General features: G+C 37.2%; 1 protein-coding gene and 1 long non-coding RNA gene across 2 annotated transcripts in view; both read left to right on the top strand.

Moving 5' to 3' along the window:
- Positions 1 to 23,533, top strand: part of LOC100701772 (calpain-1 catalytic subunit-like) — a 29,123-nt gene extending 5,590 nt beyond the window's left edge. Inside the window, exons 4-22 of the mRNA XM_005462326.4 lie at positions 17,512 to 17,627; positions 17,713 to 17,846; positions 17,941 to 18,130; positions 18,231 to 18,293; positions 18,424 to 18,509; positions 19,070 to 19,141; positions 19,350 to 19,492; positions 19,642 to 19,799; positions 20,114 to 20,125; positions 20,263 to 20,465; positions 21,044 to 21,092; positions 21,166 to 21,240; positions 21,347 to 21,404; positions 21,511 to 21,569; positions 21,712 to 21,780; positions 21,939 to 22,017; positions 22,121 to 22,234; positions 22,334 to 22,386; positions 22,732 to 23,533. Coding sequence (XP_005462383.1) covers positions 17,512 to 17,627; positions 17,713 to 17,846; positions 17,941 to 18,130; positions 18,231 to 18,293; positions 18,424 to 18,509; positions 19,070 to 19,141; positions 19,350 to 19,492; positions 19,642 to 19,799; positions 20,114 to 20,125; positions 20,263 to 20,465; positions 21,044 to 21,092; positions 21,166 to 21,240; positions 21,347 to 21,404; positions 21,511 to 21,569; positions 21,712 to 21,780; positions 21,939 to 22,017; positions 22,121 to 22,234; positions 22,334 to 22,386; positions 22,732 to 22,758 — 1,760 coding nt within the window. The 3' untranslated portion in view covers positions 22,759 to 23,533. The remainder of the gene's footprint in view (positions 1 to 17,511; positions 17,628 to 17,712; positions 17,847 to 17,940; positions 18,131 to 18,230; positions 18,294 to 18,423; positions 18,510 to 19,069; positions 19,142 to 19,349; positions 19,493 to 19,641; positions 19,800 to 20,113; positions 20,126 to 20,262; positions 20,466 to 21,043; positions 21,093 to 21,165; positions 21,241 to 21,346; positions 21,405 to 21,510; positions 21,570 to 21,711; positions 21,781 to 21,938; positions 22,018 to 22,120; positions 22,235 to 22,333; positions 22,387 to 22,731) is intronic.
- On the top strand, positions 6,363 to 7,942 carry LOC106096806 (uncharacterized). Its single transcript, XR_001223159.3, has 4 exons — positions 6,363 to 6,995; positions 7,134 to 7,352; positions 7,436 to 7,491; positions 7,634 to 7,942. It is a non-coding gene; the product is annotated as an uncharacterized LOC106096806 (long non-coding RNA).
- Positions 23,534 to 27,459: the final 3,926 nt, after the last annotated feature.

Genomic DNA, 27,459 nt, shown 5'->3' with positions numbered 1-27,459 from the left:
CAGGTTCATCAATTTCTATAAAACAGAATAATAATTATTTAAAAGAATAAGTTCTGTGGACACTGGGAGTTAGTTTGAAGAAGTGATGTGGTGATGCAGTGGATAAGGTTCCTGGTTTAATCTCCTGATCTTCTGTGTGGACTTGTGAATGTTCTCCCCTTCTGAGGACTCAGGCTTCTTCCCACAATCCAAAGACAAGCATCTTCACTGGTGACTCTAAATTGGCTTTCACAAAGAATAAGAAAATAAAACAGGATGATTTTTCAGCTCTGACTCTGTTCTTGTTTTTTTCTTCTTCTATGTAATAGAAATTTCAATAGAAAAACTCAATAGAGAATATTTTTTGCAACATGAAATCCTCACTATAAACCGTTACACACACTGTGCTGCCATAAGGAAAATATTTATAAGATTTAAAAAAAAGCTAGAAAATTACACACTGCACCAACAGTATTGACTTGATATAAATAAAGCTTGTGTAGTTTATTAGTTTAGCTTAGTATGTAACCCCAGATAATGTTATGGCTTGAGGGCCAATTATCAGCATTATATAAAGGGCTGCCAGTTAACATCAGAGGCTGCTGCTGGAACCGTGTCCCACCACTGGGCTATGTTGTTTTATTTTGTCAGCCTCTCTAGGTTTATGTTACTGCTATTCATCGGCAGCATGTTTTAAAGCCCAGTTTTTAATACCTTACACTATGGAGCAGTATATTAATGACTAACCTCATATTGTAGATGGATTATCTCAGTTGTTCTCCTAACTGAAGTTTGGTCCGTTTACAGCATCCTGCCATGTGTTTGTATTTGTCCCTAACCATCAGGAACCCTCACGTTAACTTTTATCAAGTGGAAAACAGTTAGCGTTCATCCTCCAGTTTCACATTATGCTAACTATAGCAGTCTAGCTATTCACCATGTAGCACATCCTTATATACCAGCTAGTACAACTTCAGTAACCCTACAAAAGTCACTGGTGTTTAGTTTTCTGCCTTCATTTGTGTCAGAAGTGATAGCAGAGCTGTACGTTTTAATTTCTTAACAGGTGATCATGGCTCAAGAGTTGGGAGTTTGCCTTGTAATCGGAAGGTTGTCGGTTCGAGCCCCAGCTTGGACAGTCTCAGTCGTTGTGTCCTTGGGCAAGACACATCACCCGTTGCCTACTGGTGGTGGTCAGAGGGCCTGGTGGCGCCAGTGTCCGGCAGCCTCGCCTCTGTCAGTCCGCCCCAGGGTGGCTGTGGCTACAATGTAGCTTGCCATCACCAATGGGTGGATGACTGAATATGTAAAGCACTTTGGGGTCCTTAGGGACTAGTAAAGCGCTATACAAATACAGGCCAGAAATCTCTCAGTCAGAACATGCTATATTATATTTAGATGGAAACTAGCGAGCTAATGCCCTCCTAAATTCTAATTCTGTTAAACTTCATAAATTCTGTTTTCATGGATGTCTGGATGTTAAACTTAATTGTTACACCTAGCAACTGATCATTTTGTTAAAGATGAAAGAATTTAGACAGTTTTTAACTCTCAGTGATGCTGCTGTGTTTCACTTTGGGACCAGAAGCAGAGTTTGGACCCGGAAATGGCTAATGATATCAGACTTAAAGACCGGATACTTATGGGGACAAAATGCCTATCCCCACAAGTTTGAAGGCATTTTTGAGAGTCAAAATGTGGTTTTATTGTTAGGGTTACGATTTGGTTATAGTTAGGGCGTCTTGATGCATTCTCAATCATCCAGGAAAGTAAATCTCCAAAAGTTGAATCTGTTCATCTGGACGTAGCGTTTTGTGGGAGAAACGTTTCGTCACTCATCCAAGTGACTTCTTCAGTCTCAGCTGACTGCAGGTTTCCCCAAACCTTATAAAAAGTACATTTGCATAATGACTGAAACCAGCCCACTGAAGGAACAATGGGCTGTGAGGTCAGTTCCTTAATCATGACCTCACAGCCCATTGTTCCTTCAGTGGGCTGGTTTCAGTCATTATGCAAATGTACTGTTTATAAGGTTTGGGGAAACCTGCAGTCAGCTGAGACTGAAGAAGTCACTTGGATGAGTGACGAAACGTTTCTCCCACAAAACGCTACGTCCAGATGAACAGATTCAACTTTTGGTGGTTATAGTTAGGTTTATGCCGAGGGTTAGGATTAGACATTGTTCAGTGTTGATCATTGGTTTTCTGAACACAAAGTGAGAATAAATTCGTCAAGAATTGACAAGTATCTCAAGTATCTCATAGTTTCAAACTTTGTTCAGGTGTCTCAAAGTGAGCTGGTTGAGATCCATCTGAAGACATGCTGAACTGGTCCTCGTAAGTACTTATTTTTAAATACAGTCAGGTTAATCATAAACTCACCTTTGCACAACAAGGACAGATTTTTAAGGTACTTACTGTGCAGCACATGGAATTAACATTTAGTTCAATTATTTGAAATCCTGCTGGAATTTGTTTGTATACTTGTGTTTCATCCCAAAAAGCTTTGAATATTTTATTCAATGTCATAAAATCTACTTACAGTTTAATCCAATGCTACTTATCAATTTGTAAGAACTGTAAAATTGAAAATAAGGTTTGTTGTACACGGGGCAGTTAATTGGAAATGTATTTCCCACCCTCATTCCTCCACATTTTTTTTTTTTTTTTTAGTGTACTCTCTGAACACCTGGATTGTACACTTGTTCTTGGGGGCGATCTCAACTTCAGAGTAAATGAAGAAATGCATGGGGTGAATACAGCAGGAACTCAGCGCAATTGACAGTCCACAAATAATCAAAACAGTATAGTAATCAAACAGTACATGAGTGACTTTCTCTTTGCGACAAATGGGGCTCCCTTCACCCCAACCGTAAGGAAAATACTTTCTTCTCACATGTCCATCACTCCTAGTCTCGGCTGGATTATTTCTTAAATTAGAGAAGATAACCCCCCTTTTAAAAAATTCTCCCTTTTGGTTTCTTTTATCATGTCCGTGACGTTACTCCCCTGACATTTACTACATTCAGATTTGTCTCACAACTGTTCGTTATTTACTATTTTTGTAATGATACAAAAATGTAATATAAAATATGTAACTCAATCAACTAATGCTATAAAAAATCAAAATTAAACTAATTTATAAAAGTTACCTTCACTCCCTATTTATACCCTGGTCCTTCCCACCCCACAGTTTAATAACCACTGGTTTCGTTAATCATTTGGATAAACCATCAGTATACATCATGATACTTTCAATACTCTGAAATGCATTTATGTCTTTCTCCGTGTTTTGTGGTTTCTAGATAGCATGGTTAGATGACTTTTTGTCATTTCTATCAGAAAACATCCACTTCCCCATTGCGTGAAGAGAAATGTTTGGCCACGTCTGACTGACACCCCAAAAATGACTGACTTGCACAGAATCCTTTGTCAAAGCAAAGTTTAAGTGCAGCCTTGAGTGCTTCTTCACTGTCTCCTCTAGGATATTTTGAAATTACAAAAAATCAATGATGAGCCTGCTTTCTGTATCGATGGAGCCTCACGATTTGACTTCGGGCAAGGCCTTGTGGGTACGCAAAAATGTCTTGGTTATAGCTAAAGACGACAAAAATCTATGTGGCACATCTGATAAAACTATTACTTGTCTTCTTTTAACAGGTAACTGCTGGTTTCTTTCTGCAGTATCAGCACTGACGTTTAAAAAAAACTGTTGGCACAAGTTGTGCCGTTGGACCAGTCCTTCAAGAATTACGCAGGAATATTTCACTTCAGGGTAAAGAATTAATAACTAACAAGCCTGGGAATATATTGCTTTCACAATGCAGCTGCATTATAAAATACAATAGTCTTATTATCTTACATCTGTTTCAGTTCTGGAGGTTTGGAAAGTGGGTAGATGTTATCATTGATGATTATCTGCCAACAATGAACAAGCAGTTGTTGTTAGCGCATAGCAAATGTGGAAATGAGTTCTGGGTTTCTCTGCTGGAGAAGGCATATGCCAAGTGCATAACCATTATTCTCATACACACACAAAAACACACTTCAAATAAATAGAGGATTACAGTTGTGGCACAAATTCCAGATAAAGACACATTTTTCTTCTTTGTCTCCTTCAGAATTTGTGGTTCATATGCAGACATGCATTGGGGGTCACCATCAGAATCCTTAATATTACTTTTAAGAAAAGAGGAAAAACAAATCTGTTTGAAAGTGCTGAATTCATTTCCTTTTGTTGTTCAGGTCAGATTTGTGGTACAAAGTGAGGACAGAAGATCGGGAAAAGCATTTCAACCACGAGGACGGAGAGTTCTGGTATGTTAGCTAATAAAAGTACAACAGGAAGAGTTATTGTAACACAGTCATGTTTAAAGTGTTTCTCACCAGCACATACTGCTACATCAGAATGTGATTACAGGCATATGACCCCCATAAAACATTTGTAAAGCTTGTCTTTCAAAACCTGTGCTGCTTACATTCTTTGTTTGTTGGCTTGCATTTGCTTATTGCTGGGTTTCTTGGCGTGTTAACACCACAGACTGTATATAAAAGAGGGAAATAGCCAAAGTGACATGACCTATTTGTTTTGTATAGTTTTAATTAAAAGCACAGTTTTTTTTTTTTATTTTGGCCTTTGTAGCTTGTTCATGTTCTTGTTCTTCTTCTTTTTAGCAATTTTTGAGCCATCAGCTGACTTGTTGGTGAAGGTTCATCCATAGACTGCATGGGTGCATGGCACACACAACTATATATGATATTAGTATGTGTGTGTATAGATGCATGTATAACATATTTGTTTGGGTTTTTTTCCCATGTGGTTTTTATACAAAGTCATGAGAACGCGTTTTAGAAAATGCTGTGGAAATAACATTATTACAGTTGATATTTTTAAGTAATATTCAAATAAAATGACAGAATTAAAAAAACAAAAAAGTACGGCAGGCAGACTACTACCATTCTTACTGCTGTAGCGTCAATTCATATATGCAGCAAATTTGACCTCATTGATGTTTAACATTCCTCTGGCCTTTTTGTTTTTATCTCTCTTATCTTACCCATCTGTGTCTCTCAGGATGCAATTGAAGGACTTCTGTTACTATTTCAGCCATGTATACATCTGCTGTGAGAACCCTAACTTCATAGACGGTGACCTTAAATGTCAGTGGAAATGCATGATTTACGATGACAGCTGGGTAGCAGGGAGATCTGCAGGTGGCGGCGTGAACAACTGTGAGCCCGGTTTATTCTTTTCCCTTAAACTATCACTGTGCAAATACTATGTTTTTTTTAAATATATGTGTCTTTGCTAACACAAGAACCACCACACCATCTGAAGAAGCCACTTGGATGAGTGATGAAACATTTCTCCCACTGAAAACGCTACATCCAGATGAACAGATTCCACTTTTGGGGATTTCCTTACCTGGATCATTAAGCATGCATTACGACACCACACGCTCTCTAAAAATGCAATTTCCATTGTTGTTTCCTCACTCTCTGTAGCCACCTTTGCAACAAACCGTCAGTATCGCATCCAGGTGAGTGTTATAGACAAGGAAGAGCAAAGTTTAAGTGCAGCCTTGAGTGCAGAGCAGATGTGGAAGCGGTTGCAGTTGAATTTATACCTGCAGGCAAAAACATGTGCAAGCTTGTAAAGTTAGATGAGACATTTTCAGTTCAAAACTCAAGGAGAACATAAGATAATTAAGAGACATGTACTAACAGCTCAAAGAAACCCAAATGAACAAAAACAGACACATGATGTCTGTAAACACTGATCATTTTACTAACCACATATGATTTTAAAAAAACATAGATTTAAGCTATTTTTGATGAAATTTAAAATGACCCTGCCAAGTTTAAAAATCAAGATTTTGCTCAGATAAAAGCTGACTGCCTCCGCAGCGGGTGACTGTTTGTGGACAACACCTTCCCACCTAACAGTGGTTCTTTGGGTGACCTGCCTGATCTGAGCACCTCGCAGGAGACCGACGTGGAATGGCTTCGACCGGCAGTAAAATACTTCTTATGAAATACTTTGAAGTACTTATTGCACTCTCTGTAGCCACCTTTGCAACAAACCCTCAGTATCGCATCCAGGTGAGTGTCATAGACAAGGAAGAGCCAGAAGACAAAAACATCTTGCTCTCCTTGATGCAGATACCTCAGCAGGGGCAATTCTACCCCATTGGACTTACCATTTATAAGGTATGCTTTGTGAATGAAATCTAAGCAAGAAATATGGAATATAAAATAACAGCAAATTATTACAAAATGCTTAATAATATTAATAACAATAAACACTCTTAGCTACTGTTGTTTTGGCTTTATAAAATGTGTTAAATATTTAATAATGTCCACTTGTCCACTCTGTAATCAAAAGTCTGGAAGATCTTCAGTTAACTTTCAGGCCAACTGTGCTGTCATTGTTATAGACAAGCTCTTTGAAGTGATTTGAAAACTGTTTGACATCCTTTTCCCCATTTTTACATTCAACAGGTTCCACCAGGGGTAAGCAAACAAATAGCAAACTCCAACAAAAAGCAAATTCCACATTTAAGTAACTTGAACAAGACAAGCCAATGCTCAGGAAACAATTTCATTGCATTTAATGACTTTCATATTGCTTCCAGACCCCACAAGGACACCTAGGGTCCTCTTCTTTTGATGGTAACAAACCCCTGAAGACACCCAATTTTTACAGCTTTAACAGGGATCTGACCGAACTACACAGTCTGGAACCTGGAGAGTATGTGATCATCCCGTCCACCATGAAACCCAACATGACTGCTGATTTCGTTCTTACTGTCTACACCAAGGCTGATGTTGAGATCAGGTAAAGACTTACTTTGATATGTGATAATGCATAAGCCCCATGAGAGGCTTTATTCCCAAAGAATGACAAATGCTTATTTGAATACATGCTTTCCTACCACCATTTTCAAAAGTGTTGCAAGACACATAAGTTTCACTTTTTTAACACACTTTCTGCTGTATCCAACTCCCACAGTGGAGGTGATGAAGAGGAGGAATTGATTCTTCCTCAGGTATAAAATAAGAGGTTGCTGTGCATACTGTAACATACTTAATACAACTTCAAGTTATCATCCAATATGTTTTGTTTTCTTTAAGATCAGAGACAAGCCCAAGGAGGAGACCACAGATAAGGACGCCAGCCTTATTGCCTTATTCAACCTGTATGCAAATCAGGTCAAGTGTATTTTTTTTTATGATTGTGATATTTTACTCCTTTGGTGTTTGTCCTTTCTGCACTGAATCTGCACTGAACAGTTTTACTTGCTTCTGTGTTCTAGAATGATGAGCTGCTTACTGGACAACTCCAGAAACTCCTGAATGACAGGTTCCCTCATGGTTGGATAATCATTTGTGCTTTCAGAATATTTAAAATGATACCTCATTTGTATTAAACCAGAATAAAAAGCTACCATCCATAGGAACCTTGTATGGCTTTGGTTTGGATACCTGCAGGAGTATGATTGCTTTGGTGGATGTATCCTAAAATACTGAAGTATATTCTGCTCTTGTTTTGTTCTACCACACCCAAACTGACCAAAGCTGACTTTAATATTAAAATATTAACAATCTGATTAGGAATAGCACACTTTCTCCTGTGATTTCCTTAATGTACACAGCTTGACCAAAGGATGACAATGTCTTTTATTGAATTTTTGATACTTTGGAACAAGATTCAAGAATACAAGGTAAAACAGAAAATGTAGGACATACTCAAATAATTCCTCTAACTTTTAGAGCTGTATTTCCCTAAGACACTGATATTTTTTTTAAGTTCAGTGTCTGACATGTAGTGTAAAATTAAATAAAATAATAATAATAAAAAAAAAATTTCAAACTGCTCCTTACTCCTTTGCAGAAACTCTTCCATCAATCTGATCTTAATCAAAGTGGATCCTTGACTGACCTTGAGCTCCAGAAAACAGTTGAGGCTGCAGGTAACACCAGTTGTTTTTGCATTTTAACTTTAAGCTTAGTTCAGAACTGTGTTCATGTTATAACTGCAGTACTCATCGCTTTCTCCTCATGTCATTACCAGGTCTAAACGTGAATGATAAGACGGTGAGGCTGATGATGTTTCGGTATTCACGCTTCTCTGTCACCATGTTGGAGGATTTCATCACTCTCATGTTGCGACTGGATAAGATGTCAAGTAAGAGAGACAGCAACCACCAAGTGCATCAAGAAATAAATCTGTTGAATTTATCAAGTTCAAAATGTGATTAAGCTTATTTTGCATTGACTGTGTTTTTCCTCACAGACATTTTCAAGGACAAATCCTCTGATGGAACTATGCGCTTGACCTGGGATGAGGCAAGTCACTAGATGCCATTTAATCATCCATTATTAATAGTTTTTATTATTATATGCATTACATCATGTTGTGTATGTCTTTTACTTTGACAGTAGGTTTAAATGTAGCTATAATATGCAACATTTGTAAAGTTAGAATTATGTTTAAAAAAATTAAAGTTGTTGATCTTTAATTTAGTAAATATCAAAAATATCATTCTTATTAATGTGCAGTATATAGTCACTGGAATAACTAATTTATTAGCTACCCTTTCTTCTGTTTCAGTGGAGCAACATCTCCATGTACAACTAGACCAAAGTGAGCTCAAGAGAGCTGCGTAAGAAGACTTCTGCAACTAGACTGGTGCTGATATATTTCTGCACCAGCAGGACAGCTGGATGGTTTGTATAGCAGTAGCTAGCATACTACTAACCATTACTTATACTTGGAGCTTTTGAAAAGCAAATAAGCCAAATAGAATTTTTTGGATACTCACTTTTATCATTTGTTCATGTAAGAATGAGTGCTTTGCAAAAGCACACCTTGAAGACTTTAGGTAACCTTTATGTGTATCATATTTGCTATGCAAGTTTTTATGGGTTTTTGAGGTCTTTACTTCATCTGTGTTATTTTTTTCCTCAAATAATTTAATAAATTGTAGTTATGATATAAATTTAAATTCATATGTACAAATTTATAATCAATTTATTTTAAAATTTATCAAAAGGTTCAATAAACACTCCATTTTCAAAAAAGTAGAATTTTCTGGCAGTTATTTCATGGTTTGGGCTTTATGAGAATAATTGATTAAACAACCAAAAAACGGTTTAAAACAATTATTGTAACAATTTCAGCACGCACACTCACAAACCTTTAGATATATTCTCATTCAGACTGTTCTGCTGCCAAATTTTCAAGTGACAAGTGCTTCGCAAACTTTAAATTTCTGCATTTCTATCGTCAAAGGATGGACTTGCCATTAAACTACATGCATAAAGTCTATTGTGCAATGAACAGGCTCAGATACATGCTGGTTAGTCCTGAATAAAACATCTAATAAAACGAAAGCAATCCATTCACCTGTTTTCTGTTCAGTTTAGTTTAACCTAGTTTGCAGAGTGAGTTTTCTAGTTTTAGTTCAATTCTTATTAGTTTCACTGTTAGTTTTTGTCTTCAGGAACTAAAAAAAAAGAAGTCCACTTGCCCTTGATATATAAATTAAAAGCTAAGGTGGTGTATTAGCAGAAACTGTGTACAAGCTGTGATTAGCTAACTTGTTGCTGCTGATGCTCTGTGGTTTACTGCTCTTTGTGGATTTGCGCAACTGAATGAAGAAATAAGCAGATGTTTCACAAGCTAGCTTGGCTGATTTCCATTCCCTACACTGTTTATGCCAATTTATACTAGACAGTCTACAGCTAGTATAAATGTGAAATTCAACAAATGAATTTAAGCATCGTGGGCTTAGAGTAACCCAACACTGACCATGAACACCACAGCCACTGTGCACCAGTCCAACATAGTGCTTTACTGTAAACTGACCACAGTATGACAAGCTAAACTGTTTATCCTGCACAAAAAAAACAAGTATTTTCATGCAACCTCGGAATAAATATAATGAGGAAAAACCTGTTAGCCTCTTAGCTTGCCCATTTTCAGACTTTGTTAACACGACATAGACACACTTGTGAAATCAAACTCTCTGCTCTCTAGTTCAATGTGAATTCAGCAGTGTCAAGCCTGCTTCCAGTGACAGTAATCTACTATGGCCACACGATGCCAGTCATGTAAAGGATGGATGCAAACAGGAAATAGAAGAAGCTGTATAGGCTGTTTGAGATGTAAGGAGTGATATCACTTTTACTTTGAAAGGTTTTAACTGATGTCTATTTTTAGATTTCAGTCGACAAGCACTGGTTGCCTTGCTTGCCCCGACAGAAAGCCACTTGTTCATGCACTGTAAAATTATCTACTTCCATCTGCAACTTTTCTTTTTGGAATTTGATCTGTGGATTTGATGCATTGCCCTCTCTGTTTTCTATTATTAATTTCTTTATATGCTCGCTTCTATGACATAAACTCTATACTTGGATTGATCTGTAAATAAAACTTTCTTTTGCTGTCATCTCTTGTGGGTTACTGTTATGTGTTAGCCCACCACAAGAGTTTGTTTCAATTATTTAGAAACCACTACTCGGTTTCTGAACCAGCTACTTTTGCTGATTGGAGCCGGTTTTCTATAGCTAAGTCATGCGCTGCATTTTTAACTTAAGTATAGATGTTTGTTGACTCTTTCAAAGCTCCTCTATCTCAGCATCGCTTTGATTTGAAGCTTAAGCAATTCCTTTAGAGCAAGATGGCATCACAGATTGTGTGTGTGCTTGTTTTGTCTGTTTAGAGTAAGTAAGAGCTAAAGAAAAAAAACAAACAAACAAAAAAAAACCAAAGCCAAATGAAGGAATCTATATTCGGAATCGTAAACACTATCACGTTGCTCTGGTGACATGAGTCCCTCTGTTTACTAAAATCTTAAAGGACATCCATCTTTAGGTAAATGATGGCCACAAACTTGTTGATCATAGTTTGGATTGAACCCTGAGCATCATCTGAATGTAGCTTCAGTTGAAGTATACAATGGAAAGAGCATTTAACAAAACATATCAAAAAATCTGCTCCAGTTTGAATGCTGGACTTATACATGTCACAACTCCTTGTGCTTTAAAGCTATTTGCTGAGTTTGATTTTATCTCAAATCAGACAGGAGTGCTTTTTATGATGAAGTAGAAAAGAAAATCAGCAGGTCACGAAAATCATTATCCAACAGCAACGGTGATGGCCTAAATTTAATTTTATGGCATTATATCAAAAACATTTTGAGGTCTTTCAATTTGGGCTTAACTACAGACTAATGAGTCAGTTTGAGTGGGGAGGCAAAAAGCCATCTCCAACACAAATTATTCATACTTCCAGCTGATTAAGAAGCTTTTTCATGATGAAGATTGAGGAATTTTATGCCTGTTGTGAAGAAGGTCCTGAGTTCAATTCCACCATCAGGCCAGGGTCTCTGTTTGTGTGGGTTCTCTCCAGGTACTCCAGCTTCCTCCCACAGTCTAAAGACATGCAGTTAGTGGGGTTAGGTTGATTGGTCATTCTAAATTGCCCACAGGTGTGAATGTGAGTGCAAATGGTTGTCTGTCTCTATGTGTTAGCCATGCGACAGACTGCTGATCTACCTAGTGGAACTAGTGGAATAAATGTCAAAAATTAAACCGTTAATAAGGAATATATAATATTTTATTAAATGCTGTAACCATAACACACTTTTTCAGAGGAGTTTTGGACAAATCCACAGTACTGTCTGATAGTGACAGACAACAACGTAGACAAGAACATCTTATTGTCTCTTCTGCAGAAACCCGAGGAAGAATGTGTCACTAAAGTTAAATAACATGCAGTGGAGTTCTTCATCTACAAGATTAGCGTGAGTTCATGTTTTATAATCTATAAATAAATGTATGCACTTGGTGCTTTGTTGCATTTTAGTATTCAACCCAGCAAAGTTTTCTTTCATTCTGAATACATGCCATCAAAGATAAACAAAAAACCTCCACACACCCATGAATAAAAGAAAATGTCTTCTTACCAAAGAGTGACTTCCAGCAATAATTTGTAAATCTTCATCAATCGTCAAAGTTGTATGGCTCACTTGGTTATGTTTGGTAGCAAGCATATATATTTAGCTTAAAAACAAGAATGTGAAAATAGTTTAGAAAATAGAGTCCTGTTATGCTGAATGTATGCCACATGTTAATACTTCCTAATCATGCCTTTGCAACCTCAATTCAACTGAGTTTAGTTCAGCTCTGTTTTCATCAAAATACCAGTATTACTGAGAAGCAGAAATATGTGAATTCTAAACATGTAGTGTCAGGGGTCAGTGAACAGCTACAGAACACTTGCAATTACCCATTTCTTCTCACATCTCCCCCTCTTATTCCAAATAAATCATAGCAGCAACCATCATAACCACATCAGCAGTGTCTGTGAGGCTGGATTTAAGAAATTAGTATTTAAACCTAAATTTTTAGAATATATTTAGTAAGTCTGCAACAGACTTACACTAGTTTATATTAGCTAACCAGTGATAGAACTGATAATTCAGTGGAAAACAAGGGCACTAAAACTAAAAAGCAGTGTAATGGGATACTTTTTGTACTGCACCTTGTGGAATTTCATCCAGGCACCCCGAATGCAGGAAAGTCTGGAACCAGCTCTCTGTTAAAAAAGTCCCATCTCTGATCCTATGAGTATTACTCAGGGGGCAAAGAGAGCTTAGATGGAGCCGGGGAAAAGCCTTGCCAAGCTCTAACTGCTTCTTAAGCAGGTGACCTTCCACTCAAGTACTCCACTCAGTCAAACCCATTATCAGCAGCTCCCATCTAAATCTGTGTATTTGATAACTAACTGGATTAAATTTAGTGGTCTGGAAAAGTAGGGCGACTCATATGTCTGACATAGTCATCAGACATATGGGTACTGACTGTTTTATGGTTATTTTCTTTAGTTCATTTTTGTTTACTGTGATATTATTTCTCTCTGGAAACAGCATGGTAGTTCAGGTAAATGAGGGGCAGACAAAGAAGAACTGATTTGCTTTTGATATGAAGATGAAATCTTTTTGTGTGAAATTCTTGGAAACTGTGTGTGATCCTGAGGACTGATATTTAAGTGTCGCTCAGGATTCCTAGAAAGGAGGACTGCATAAAGCTGAAATCCATGTGTGTGGTTGCTAACACTATGGAGAAAAAACATTTTTGCCATCCCAGTTTAAAAACATTCAAAAACGTTTCAAATTTGTGTCTTTTTAGTTGTGGAAACTAGTTTCTATACTGACCAGAGTAGACAAAGTTTATTATTTATTATTTAGATAGAAATATAAGGACATAAAATTCCACATTTTTTATGACAGTGTCTCTCCTGATTGTGGATCAGCATCTTGAGTGGCATCTTTTACAACACTAAAAACTCTTGTTAAGGCAAACAGTGAAGGGAAAAGAAACAGCAAAAAAATGTACATCCACAAGATGACTGAGATTGCAGGAGAGTTGGTAAAAAAAAACACTCTAAAAAGTAATAAAATTACACATTACTTATTCATTTTCATGAGTACATTACTTAATTGCACTACTTTATTGTTACTTCATAAACTGACCTGAAATGCACTGTCACATTATTACCAGTTAACAACATAAACCTTAGTCGACAGTTCCACGCGCCAAAGCAAATCCCTTTCCTAATAAGGACACATGTGATTTTTCTTTTAGTATTTATGTATGAACACAAAACCAAAAGCACAAAGTTGAAAACCAGCCCAAAGAGACTTTTAAACAATCATTACAGTGATTATGACTTAAAAACATGAACAAATAGAGACCACAAGTGTGACTGCTCATCACTGCCCTTTTTACCTGTTGAAGATCAGGCTCTGGCTGATAGGCTGGGGTCTGCATAAACAGAGCTTTACCATCACTCCAGGTTCATGACAAGCTTTGTGTTTTGTTAGCAGTATAATGCAGTTGTATAATGCAGTATACTGCATTATACTGCTATACTGATGTATAATGCAGTATAGTGCAATATGTCTCTGACATATTTTTAATCCATATGAATACTAACTACTCTGGTTATGCTTTTGGTTGATTTTTTATTATATCCTACGATGATATTATTTTGCTTTTGCTTAATGTGTTTTCTTGATTGCAACCACTCCCCTTACTTAATCACAATGATCTGCCTGAGCATCTCTCTTTATGCAAGGACACAGAAGGCCTATGAATGTCACGGGACCAAACGGACTAAGGTGCAGACCCAAGGTTATTTACAATGAAAAGTCAACAGTTTATTTACAAAACACCAAGTGCAATATGTACAATGTGCAGAGGTCCGGGTTTCCAGCCACCACCACCTTAAGTAGTGGCCAGGTATTCAGGTAGATCAGCAGCAGGTGAGCAATCAGGCCAGGTGCGTGGGCTAAAGGCGGGAGCCCAAGATGAGCTCTGCCCGGGCATGGGCATGAGAGAGAGAGAGAGAGAGAGAGAGAGAGAGAGAGAGAGAGAGAGAGAGAGAGAAAGCACAACAACAACAAAAAAACATATATCCTGACACTGAGCCAGCCAGGGAGACATGGAGACCATAACAATGAGTGATTCTGGCCTTCCGTGCACAGTCAGGTTGACCAGTAGTTTAAAAAGAAAGAAATCCAGGAATCCATGCATCAGGTGTGACCATTCAGCTAAATACAGGCCAGTAAAACTCAATTTGAGCAAATTTGTAAGATCCTGCACTACTAACAATGCCTTTGATATAAAGGTGAACTCTTCTGTTAGAATTTGCAGGGATTTTGTGTTGTTCTGAGGACTTAGATTCAGGTGGAGCCTGAGTCTTATTCCACTGCATAAAGCTGAAATCTGTGTATAATGTCCAACCTGTATATTGTGCAGAAGAAATAAATATTATTTAACATCAGATCCTGAGCCATCCATGGGTGAATAAAGATGTTAATCAGCTCTGAACATGCAGGGCAAGGACTGAGTTGGAGCACATGTAGAGGAAGGCTGCATTTTTAAAATTAAGTATTATTAAGTATTTCACCTTATAAATCTGTGTAAGAACTGATCTGTAAAATGTGCGGAGGAACATAATTGACTTTCTTTCTGGTATTTCTGTCTCTAGTTATAGATGACGTTTGGTTTATTATTTGGAGTTCATTTCTTGTCTCTGGTGTCCTGCAGTGCGCCCACTCCCTGTTCACCACAGAGCCAAATCATGAGAGTGTGTCTTTAAGTTACACAGTAAATTACACAGTAACTGTGTCACATTTTCACATGATATTTAGGAAACTGATAAGTTTATATAAGTTATAGTTTATGTAGCTGAGCAGCAGACAAGGAGTGGTCCAGTGGGTTCAGGGGCAGTGTTTAGTACGCTGGGACCAGAGCAGGACTGTGCTAGTAGTGGAGAAAGAAGCACGGACAAATGCAAATAAGGAACGAATAAGAGGAACAATAAGAATAACAGAAAAAGCCAAGTAAATGCTCAGTGTGAAAAATGAAGCCGAGTTGCACTAATAAAAGCAACAATGTAAAATTGCAAAAATTTTGAATATCTCATTACCATTTGTAGAGATTTCATCAAAAAAAAAAAAATGCTGGGGAATGTTTGGAGTAAAAACTTGTTAAAGTAAATATTACATATTTAAGATTCAGACTTGCTCAAACTCCAGTTATGCACTCTCTCTTACATCTCCCACTCTCATTCCAACTACATGAACATTCCTAGAGGTAACTATCACAACCACAGTGCAAAATAAGACTATTTATTTATTTATTTTCAGCCAACATTTCAAGTAAACATGATAAATTTTGCACAACAGTTCTTAGAAAGGAATATTGCCCTAATGCAGACAACTGAAGATTTTGGCAGAGATTTCTAAATGGTAAGAGTTTCAAGTGAGAAAAAGAGAAAGAAACGTGACAGTCACACTTTGTGTGCTAACATGTTAATTAAAGATGGTAAAATGTGTGTGATGGTTCTTAGAAACTAATCTTTCCCGGATCAAGTCTTATTTAATACTGCAAAAATGACAAGAGCAATGTCAAACCTCAAACCTAACACAGTCACATGTTTTAAAAAGGGAAGTTAATGAAGTAAAAGATAAAAGAAACATGACATTAATGCTTTGTGCAGCCACTGCTGAGAAAAGACACACTGGGGTGTTTGTGTATTGATCTCTGTGTAGAAATGCAGTTAAATGACTAAAACACTGGAAACCCATCTGCTCACTGTAACTCGCTGCCTACCTGTATCTGTCTCCTCCTCCCTTTGATGCTCCTTTACATTTTATTCCAAATAAATGACCATTATCGCCTGATTTAGCAGTGGGGAAGAGAAAATAATTAACTGCTGATACTATTTTTTATTGGATTTTATAATTTTAAAAAAGCTGATTTAACAGCATAATGTAGCAGTAGCAGCGCCATTCAACATGCTAAAAGTTTACTGTGTTCTCCTGAAAGAAATGTGGAAAACATAATCTTTATAGTAAAAATAAAATAAATAAAAAACTCCCACAATAATAATTGCATTTTTATTTACTGTGTTACATTGTGCTGAGAAGAGGACAACACATTATTTAGTGCCACAATGCATAGAAAAAAAGATATATAAACAATTTAAAAAAAAAATCAAGCAAGCACATGAAAAAACATGTTGGCTGTGTGTCAACATGTCCAAACCTGTATTGGATTTCAGCAGAAAGAACAATATGGAGCTTTATCACATCTGGCACAAAAAATGAAAACATCAGATTCATGTTTTTATTTTTTATTCAAACCATGCCTTTCAGCCACAGCCTATAATAACCGTTCTACATCTTTGGGGGTGGGATTCCAGACTTATGTAAGACAGTGTGAATATAAGATGCTGCGCATATCACATTGGCAATTCCAAGGTGCTTCTCTTGCAAGGAAGAATCAGTTGGTTGTCACCGTGCACAGGTAATAATCTCTGTTGATTTCAACAAAAGCTCTCACACGGAGTTGGGTGTCTCTGAATTTTTTTCCCTTGTACCAGAATCTGCCTGAAGACTTCTTCATCATCATCATGGCTAAATCTGAAACTTGTCTCATCAACTTGCGTTACCAAGATGGCAGCGAGGGAAGCCCCTCCAACCCTGCCAAGTTCAAAAATCAAGATTTCGCTCAGATAAAAGCTGACTGCCTCCGCAAAGGAGGGCTATTTGTGGACAATGCGTTCCCACCAAACAGTCGTTCTTTGGGTGACCTGCCTGACATGAGTCCCTCACAGGAGAGTGAAGTGAAATGGCTTCGACCAGCAGTAAAATCATTTTAAATATATTGATTTTTTCTTTTACTTTGAAATCTGATGGATGGTTAGCATTTCTGTACAGTAGGGAAACATTGTTTTTACATGCTTGTTAATATCAGATTTGTTTCCACTGTCTTTTCAAGGATTTATTGAGAGAACAAGGAAACAAGGATAAGCCTGCTTTCTGTACAGATGGTACATCACGATTTGACTTTGGACAAGGTGAAGTGGGTAAGCAAAACTTTCTTGCTTATAGCTAATGACAATGATACTTTGTTCCACATCTTGAAAAAACTATTAGTTTCCTTTTTTTATCAGGTAACTGCTGGTTTTTGTCTGCAATATCTGCACTGACCTTCCAAAAAGGTCTAATGGCACAAGTTGTGCCAATGGACCAGTCCTTTGAGGATTATGCAGGAATATTTCATTTCAGGGTAACAAAGGATTAATAAATGTGTCTAAAGAATACTTTTACAAAACAGAAACACAACACATTCTTAGCTGTCCTCTCTGTTTCAGTTCTGGAGGTTTGGAAAGTGGATAGATGTTGTCATCGATGATTATCTGCCAACGATCAACAAGCGGCTGCTGTCTGTGTCCTCAAAAGATGGAAATGAGTTCTGGGCTCCTCTGCTGGAGAAGGCATATGCCAAGTATATAACAACCCCGCACACTTTCATGTAAATCAGTTCAGAAGGTTCAGAAAAGATTTACAAATGTTTCCCTTTCTCTGTGTGTCTGCTTCAGAGTTTGTGGTTCATACGCAGACATGCATGGTGGGTCATCATCAGAGGCTTGCAAAGATTTCACTGGAGGTGTGAACCAGATTTACCATCTCACAGAGGCCAACGCACCGAGCCACGATGAGCTTTGGCTGACACTGAGCAGAGCCACTGAGTGCAAATCATTGATTTGCTGTGGGACTTTGCACAAAAAGGTAAGAACTACTTTTTTAGAGAAACAATAAAACAAAACAAAATTAATTAAAAAAAAACAAAAAACCTCAATACGCAATTCATCTTAACTGTCTTTTTCAGGATTTTTTGGCCAACATTGGATTGGTAGATGGGCACGCTTATTCTATCACAGAAATCACTGAGGTAAATTATGAAGCTGCAAAAGTGTGTTGAAAATAGGAAAAGGACAGTTGTGACAGTATCAGTACCTGCTGATAATGATGCAAAGGCATTTCTAATTTATGATTTTTTCACTTTATCATTTCACCTGAAGGTGGAATTAAACGGCTCCAAAGTAAGACTGGTGCGAATCATGAACCCATGGGGCAAACGGGAGTGGAGCGGAAAGTGGAGCGACAAGTTTGTGGTTTTATCAAACATCAACTTACATGACTGGGTTCATTTTTATTTTAACAATGACAGAATTTTTGTCAGTTCTAGCTGTGTACTAAAACATATGTAAACATGAAACTATAACTTTATTATACAGTTTTTTTATAATCAGAATTCTTTACACAGTTCACTCCAAAGCTCTTTTGATTGACAGGCGTGGCTTAGTTTCTTTTTCTTTTTTTTTTATAACCTAAGCAAGTTAAACATCTAGAAATAATTCCAGGTTTGGCATTTGGATTAAGAAGCTGTTACTGTAAACCCACAACGCACACAACACAGAATATTGGTGGATGATCGCCGGATCCTTTCTATTGTAGATAAAAACAAAATAAGCATCTTCCATCCAAATGACAAAATGAAAAATACTCTCCAGAAACAAGGCAAATCAAAAAAACAAATGCTCATATATTTATATATTTATATAGATTGATAGTTATATCATGGCTGATATACACATTTATATACAAAAACAAGTCTGTTTTCCTGCATTGAAGTCTGTCATTAACTTATTTGTTTTATGTTCTCAGGTCAGATTTGTGGAACAAAGTAAGGCCAGATGTTCGAAAAAAGTGTTTCGACCGTGATGATGGAGAGTTCTGGTAAATTCATTAATTAAATGTCCCACATGAAGAAATTTTTTTTTGCTATTAAAGCATATTAAAGCTCTATGCTCTAATAGCTCTGAAAAAATAAAAATCATATGATCAATTTGTAGTATGCAGTATTTTGCAAAGTTTTTATACTATTGGTTGATATTTAATGTTTATGTTCCTTTTTTAAATCTCTATCTGCTACTCTGTCTGGTAGGATGGAACTGGAGGACTTCTTTCGCTATTTCAGTGCCGTATTCATCTGCTGTGAGACCCCTAACTTTCTTGATGGCGACTTTAAATGTCAGTGGAAATGCATGATTTACGATGGCAGGGTAGAAGAAGGCGCTGCGAATCACTGTGAGACGAGTTCATTCCTTTGTTAACTTTAATTATCAGTAAAAGAATATTGTGGTTTCTCTATCAATTTATCTGTGCAAGCACAATGCAAACACCATTCATCTCTCATAATGTTATTTGCATTGTTAATGTTTCCTCACTCTCTCTAGCCACCTTTGCAACAAACCCTCAGTATCGCATCCAGGTGAGTGTTATAGACAAGCTGGAGCCAGAAGACAAAAACATCTTGCTCTCCCTGATGGAGAAACCTCAGCAGGATTCTCGCAATGAGATAAAGCTCAACTCCATTGGACTTACCATCTATAAGGTATTTATTCTGAATGGTCTTCCTGAAATATAAATAACTGTTAAATACTACAACTGAATAGTGAAGAAGAAAAAAATAAATTGTTAAAAGCTATTAAAATAACTTTTGAACAACAAATTCAATGACATTACTACCAAAGCAGCAGTACCTACCCAGCACGACAGCTAAGTTAGTAACATAAAAACAAAAGAAAGAAACCACACATATTCTTGGAAACACTGCCCGTCACTGATTTCTCATTCACTGTTGAATGTTACCATGGAAACAAGCAAAACTGCTGAATGAAACTTTTGTTTCTGTTTTACAATCAACAGGTCCGGCCAGGAGTAAGTACAAACAATGATAAATATATGAAACGTTGCCTATGCACTGAAAGTAAAGTCAGCGTTGAATTAACCTGAGTAACATACACTGATACTTGGGAAACAATTTCATCATATACATTCCTTCATATTTCTCCCAGACCCCACAAGGACGCCTGGGGTCTGATTTCTTTAACAGGACCAGTCCTGTGAAGGCACCAACCATTTATACTGGTTTCAGAGAGGTGGTTGAACTCCTAAGTCTGGAACCTGGAGAGTATGTGATCATCCCGTTCACGAACAAACCCAACGTCACTGCAGACTTTGTTCTTACCGTCTACACCAAAGCTGATGTTAAGATCAGGTAAAGGCTTTCTCTGACATTTCACATATATGTCCCACTGAAGACCTTTATTCCAAAGTGCCTTATTTTAATAGGATGGTTGCTTGGCTGAAAGTCAAATCTAATATGATATTTTATCCCCTTATAAAGAGTTAAATTAGCATTCATTTAAGTTAATTTAGGTAATCTCAAAATAACAAAACAAACCTTATCATGATATCACATTAGTTATTTAGTTACAGAAGAATCCATGGGGCAGTTTTCTCTTTGTTAACCAGTGATCAGATGTTATCACTACAGACTGTAAAATGTGGGAGAGCGACTCCCTCATAATTGTTCAGTCATAATAAACTGGCATTCCTTTACTAATCAACACATTCAGCTGTAGTTTTTATTCATTCAAGGTCAGGGGAAGGTACTGCGCTGTGTCTTTCTCAGTCAATAGTGTGATCCTCATTTAAGGTGTTGTCTGGCCTGATTACAACTTCAGAGAAGGCTGATTGTCCAGCTATCAATATAGCTGGACAATCAGACTATCTTCAACTATTCAGACTAATTAACCTTTTCAGCCAAAGCCAAATTTTCTCTTCTGCATCCAGGTCCTATGATGGAGGAGATGATAATGAAGATAATGACCATCTTTCTGAGGTTTGAAAAGACCGTATTGTATAATTTGATGTGTCAGTTTTAGCCTCTATTTTACACTACTGCTGTCTTGTAGATCCGTGACAAAGACAAGGAGAGAGTCACTGATGATGATCCCAATCATGCCTTATTTAAACTCTACGCTAATCAGGTGTTAATATTTTTGTATTCTTTCCTTAAATCTTTAACTGTTTTCTCCCAGATCATCCATTTCATCTGCACTGATACATTTTAATTGTTTCTCTGCCTCTTGTTAGAATGATGAGCTAATTCCTAGACAACTCCAGAAGCTCCTGAATGACAGGTTCCCTCATGGTAAGATGATTGTTTGTGCTATGAAAAAGTTCAAAATCTTCATTTGTTTCTTGTGGTTATTTGTTTGCTTTTATCAAGAAAATTAATGTTTTTCAACCATTCACAGGGAGTGGCCACAGGGGCTTTAGTTTGGATACCTGCAGGAGTATGATTGCCTTGGTGGATGTATCCTAAATATGCAGCTTTTTTCCTTTTGTTTTCATGTCATGCCACACCCAAAATTATCAAAGCTGATTATCAAACTGTGAGCTGACCACATTTCTACTGGAAATAAGAGCTTTTTGTAAGATATCCTTAACCTGCACAGCTCGACCAAAGGATGACGATGACCTTTGCTGAATTCTCAATTCTCTGGAAGAAGATTCAAGAATACAAGGTAATGCACCAAGTATAGTCTCCAAGGTTTAGACGGAATTCAATTATTTCTCCAACTTTTAGAGATTTATTCCTCAAAAAAACAGTTGCAGTTTATAACAAAAAAATGACATATGTTCAAACTACTTGCTTCTAAATGTAAGTTCATCCTCCTTGTAGAATCTCTTCCATCGCTGTGATGTGAATGAAAATGGATCCCTGTCTAGCCCTGAGCTCCAGAAGGCGATGGAAGCTGCAGGTAACACTAATTATTGTCACACATTTAAGTGTAATAACACATTTGGAACTTGATTCACGTTATAACTGGAGAACTCGTCACTTTCTCCTCGTATCTTTACCAGGAATGGATGTGAATGATGGCATTGTGGGGCTGATGATGTTTCGGTATTCAGGCTTCTCCAGCACCTCTTTGGAGGAGTTCATCACCCTCATGTTGCGCCTGGATAAGATGTCAGGTAAGCGACGTGGCAACCACAAATCGAAGAATGAATCCACATTATTTATCTGTTTTAAAATGTGCTTAGACATCTGTTGCATGGGGGTTTTCTACACAGACATTTTCAAGGGCAAATCATCTGATGGCGTAATCCACCTGAACTGGGATGAGGCGAGTATATTTCCACTTAATACTCGTTAATGGTGCAGACCTCTTTTCACCTAAGTATGCAGTTTCTTTTTGAAGTGTTACTATTGATTAACATTTGCTATTGTGTTTCATTATTATATTAGGATAAGTAAGAATTGCCTTTTACTGTTACAGGCGTGTTAAGTGTAGCTAATCTAAAAGAAAATGACTCTTACAGTCATCCATCCATTATCTATGTTACTATAGTTTTGAGTAAATACAGAACACATACATGGGAGAACTGTAATACAGAGCCATTACAGTGCAGAAATTAGCCATAACCTAAATAAATCATAAGTCTAAAAGTTGCCTTTTCTTTTGTTTCAGTGGTCTGTCATCTCGATGTATAACTAGACCAGACCAAATCAGGAGAACTGTATGAGAAGATTCCTGCAATCAGACTTTTATGTCTTAATGCACCAGTATGAGAGCTGGACAGCTTTTATAGGGGTGGCCATGCTGAAATTATTGTTTTTTCTTTTGCTTTTTCTTTCTTTCAAATCACTGTGGCCAAATATATGATCTTTTTTGACCATTTCCTTTCATTATTTGTACAAAAAGTTTTCAATATTCTATGAAAGTTACCAGCAAAGGCAAACCAGCGGCATTTATAAACTATTAGGGTGCCACGGTCAGAGAGGTATACCTGCTAATTATTGCTTGGGAACATGATAACCTAGAACTAAGTTTTAGAGCCAGCTTCAGGGGTGCAGTTTTGGGGATTTTTGGGGGGGGTGGCATTACTTGGGGAATCCCCAAAGTCATTTAGACCAATAATGTCAACAATTTTCTTTATTTTTTTTGTTTAATGTTGTTGTGACACAAATGAGGAAATTGATTATTTGACAGTTAACTCTCCTCCATTCTATTATTAAAAGCCTGGATGGAGTTAGGACCAGACAGTTAGTGATATAACTTCCTCAACAGTGATGAATATCTGTGTTTGAGCAAATTATACAAACTTAATAAAAAAAATAAAAAATAAAGTAAAACATGTGGTGGCATAGGCGTAATAGTAACTCAGCAGCATTAATGGTGAAAGCAAATAAATACGTTCACATACTGTTCAATTCTCTATATCTGCAACTTTCTTTTTTTGGGATTGCAATAAAAACTGATACCCTCAGAATTATCTTTTGTACTTATTTCAGTGCGGAATTAATAATAATAACAACAATAATAATAATAATAATAATAATAATAATAATGATAATAATAATAATAATAATGATAATAATAATAATAATAATAACTTTATTTATAAAACACTTTCAAACAAAGTGCTGAACAGCTATTTGAACACAGAAAAATAAAAATAAAGAAAAGTAATAAAGAAAACACGACACACTTTAAAAAATGATTGAACCAGTAAAAACTTTAGGCAGAGAATAGAGATTGACAGACCACATGACTTTCGCGCATTGCATTGTGGGTATAAATGGCAACAAAGTCAAAACACTGCATCAAGCACTAGTATTTCCAGCACCGGTAATCATTAATTCTGCGGTTTTAATCTCTACTTGCATTTTATTTGCCCCAAAAACAGTTCTGTACAAAATGACGGTGAACACGGCACGTCCGTACAAAGTCAGACTTGACGAAAAGGCAAACAAAAAAAGTACGAGGAAAAAAATCAAAGGAGTGAAAGGGTCAGACCCATACGAGCATACAGAGTAGAGTAAGGACGTTAGCGTGCTGCCTAACTTTCATCACGCACATATTTATTATTATATGGTCCTAAGTGTGAGTGCATACACTCACAAAATGTTGAGTAACTTCAGATCCCTGCAACAAGCCCAGGTCCAGTTTACTTTGGTGATTTGGACTATTCCATTTCACAGCTGTTGTTAAATTTTTTTCCTTTATCTCCTGTACAGGCAAACGCAATCTATTTGTCGTTTCAGGTTGTAGTATTACACAACATTTTCAGATCTAATAGAAAAAAAAAATGAGTGTTTTGTAATTCATTTAACTTATTGGCATTATTGTTTCATTCTATTATAGAATCTTACAAGAAAGAGGCAAAATTGTAAAATTGTAAAAATTCATCCGTCGGCCATCCGTCGACTCTTTGTTACTTTGGAAACATGGCTTAAACAATTTCTCTTCCACGACGTAATCCGATAAAAACCGATCTCTTTACCCGTCGGCTTCCCGTGTCTGTCATGCGACCGGCTATTGCAATTAATAATACAACAGCTTCTTGCCATTCTTGTGTTTCTTTTTATCGCTGTGTGACTGTTTTCATATGAAAGCCTGCGTGTGCTAATACCGTTTGCCAGTCGTATGCACAATCCTTTGCGGTTTTACCCCGGAATGGCATCACATTTTCAATCTCTGTACCTTGGGCCCGGAAGCACGATTCATTACGTTATCACTTAAAGACCGGATACCGGTCACGGAGGCTAACAAGGGCTGCCCAAATATGACATCACTACCCAGAGTGCATTGAGAAGTAAATAACAATGGCGACCTACTGGTAAATCAGTTTTATATAAAATGTGCTTAAAAGGAAAACATTTAGCGTATTTTAATACCACATATGTGTTATTGAAAGCACAGTACATATTTTAGCGCAAACATGTCTTAGTGGCCGGGGTTCCCTTTAGAGTTACTATGCAAATTGGTTCCTGCGAAACAGTTTAATGAAGTTATTCTTACCATTTTCCAATTAACAGATTCCACCAGGGGTAAGTACAAACAATAACAAATATATGAAACTGCCTGTGCACCAAAAGTAAATTCAGCATTTTAATAACAATGTACACTTAGACTCAGAAGAGTATTTCACTAAAGTTCCTTCATATTTCTCCCAGACCCCACAAGGACGCCTGCAACAGGATTTCTTTCAGAGGGACAGCCCTGTGAAGGCAGAAAAGACTTACAACTCTGAGTGAGATCACATTGAACTACACAGACCTGGAGAGTATGTGATCATCCCATCCACCTATAAACCCAACATCACTGCAGATTTCACTCTCGCTGTCTACACCAAGACTGGCAAATGAGATCATGTAAAGGATCCTTCACATAATGAAGGATTAATATGATTAACTCAGGATAATAAAATACATGAATGATTTACTTAACAAAAGACACCATAGGGTAGTTTCCTATTTGTTAGCCAGACATCAGCTGTGTTATCTCTGCTGGCTGTGAAATATGGGCGGTGGGGTTCAAAATGGTCACATGAGTCATACTGTCTCATATAATTTTTTATATGAGACATATAATTTTTTGCTGGGCATTTCTATTTATTTCACAGCCTGCATAGGCAAAATGCTGCCATGTAGTGCATTTTCTGCACAGATAAGATAAATGCTGATAAATAACATGAATTTATCCATACCCCAAAGAAATAATAGGCTAAATGATTAAAATATACAAAGATAATGGTACTGATAGTTGGCCAGGTTCATCAATTTCTATAAAACAGAATAATGATTATGTAAAAGAATAAGTTCTGTGGACACTGGAGGTTAGTTTGAAGAAGTGATGTGGTGATGCAGTGGATAAGGTTCCTGGTTTAATCTCCTGATCTTCTCTGTGGACTTTGAATGTTCTCCCCTTTTGAGGACTCAGGCTGATTCCCACATTCCAGACACAGATCTGGTGACTCTAAACTGGCTTTCACAAAGAATAAGAAAATAAAACAGGATGATTTTTCAGCTCTGACTCTGTCTGTTCTCATTTTCCCCTCTACTTTCAATAGAAAATATTATTTGCAACATTAAGTGACGTCATCCTCAGTATAAACCGTTACACACACACTGTGCTGCCATAAGGAAAATATTTATAAGGTAAAAAGAAAAGCTGGAAAATTACACAAGCTTGTGTAAATAAAGCTTGTGTAGCTTATTAGTTTAGCTTACTATGTAACCCCAGATAATAGTATGTTTTGAGGGCCAATTAGCAGCAGCCTATAAAGGGCTGCCAGTTAACATCAGAGGCTGCTGCTGAAACCTTGTGCCACCACTGGGCTAATCGCTTTATTTTGTCAGCCTCTCTCGGTTTTTATTACCACTATTCATCGGCAGGACGTTATAAAGATGAGTTTTTAAAACCTTACGATGTAACTACAGCCCAGCCCATGGCGCAGTATATTACTGACTAACCTCGAATTGTAGATGGATTCTCTCAGTTGTTCTGATGACTGAAGTTTGGTCCGTCTACAGCCTCCTGACATGCGATTGCATTTGACCTTAACCATCGAGAAACCTCACGTTAACTTTTATCGAGTGGAAAAAGTTCATTCTCTAGTTTCAGTGTTTATATTATGCTAACCATAGCTGTGTTCCTAGCCACCACGTAGCACATGATTATATACCAGCTAGCCCAACTTCAGTAACCCTACAAACGTCACTGCTTCATTTATGTTGGAAGTGATACCAGAGCTGTACGTTTTAATTTTTTCAGAAATCCCACAGTCAGAACATGCTATATTATCTTTAGATGGAAATTAGCAAACTAACTCCCTGCTACCTTCTAATTCTGTTAAATTTTATAAATCCTGTTTTCATGGATGCTTGGATTTTAAACTTACTCGTTACACCTGGTAGAGCAGCCACACTGATTATTTTATTAAAGATCAAGGAATTTAGACAGTTTTTAAACTCTCAGTGTTGCCGTAGTGTTCGTTTCACCAGAAGTGGAGTTTGGACCTGGAAACAGCTAATGACTTCAGACTTAAAGACCAGATACTTGTGGGGGCCAACAGTCACTTATGGGGACAAAATGCCCAACCCCACAAGTTTGAAGGCATTTCTGTGGTTTTATTGTCAGGGTTACAATTAGATTATAGTTAGGTTTACACTAAGGGTTAGGGTTAGACATTTATTTTTGATGGTTAGGGTAGGTGGCTAGGGAAAGAATTATTTCAATGAGATGTCCTCACTAAGATATGAAAATGAGAGACAGTGTGTGTGTGTGTGTGTGTGTGTGTGTGTGTGTGTGTGTGTGTGTGTGTTTACTAACCTTTGGGAGCTGAGTGAAACCCGGTCCTTCTTCACAGGTGGCAACATGCTGATGCAACTGATCGATGCACACACGCATAAA

This window comes from Oreochromis niloticus, linkage group LG10 (genome assembly GCF_001858045.2).
Source record: "Oreochromis niloticus isolate F11D_XX linkage group LG10, O_niloticus_UMD_NMBU, whole genome shotgun sequence".
Taxonomy (NCBI): Eukaryota; Metazoa; Chordata; class Actinopteri; order Cichliformes; family Cichlidae; genus Oreochromis; species Oreochromis niloticus.
This window is presented reverse-complemented; position numbering and strand designations above follow the sequence as displayed.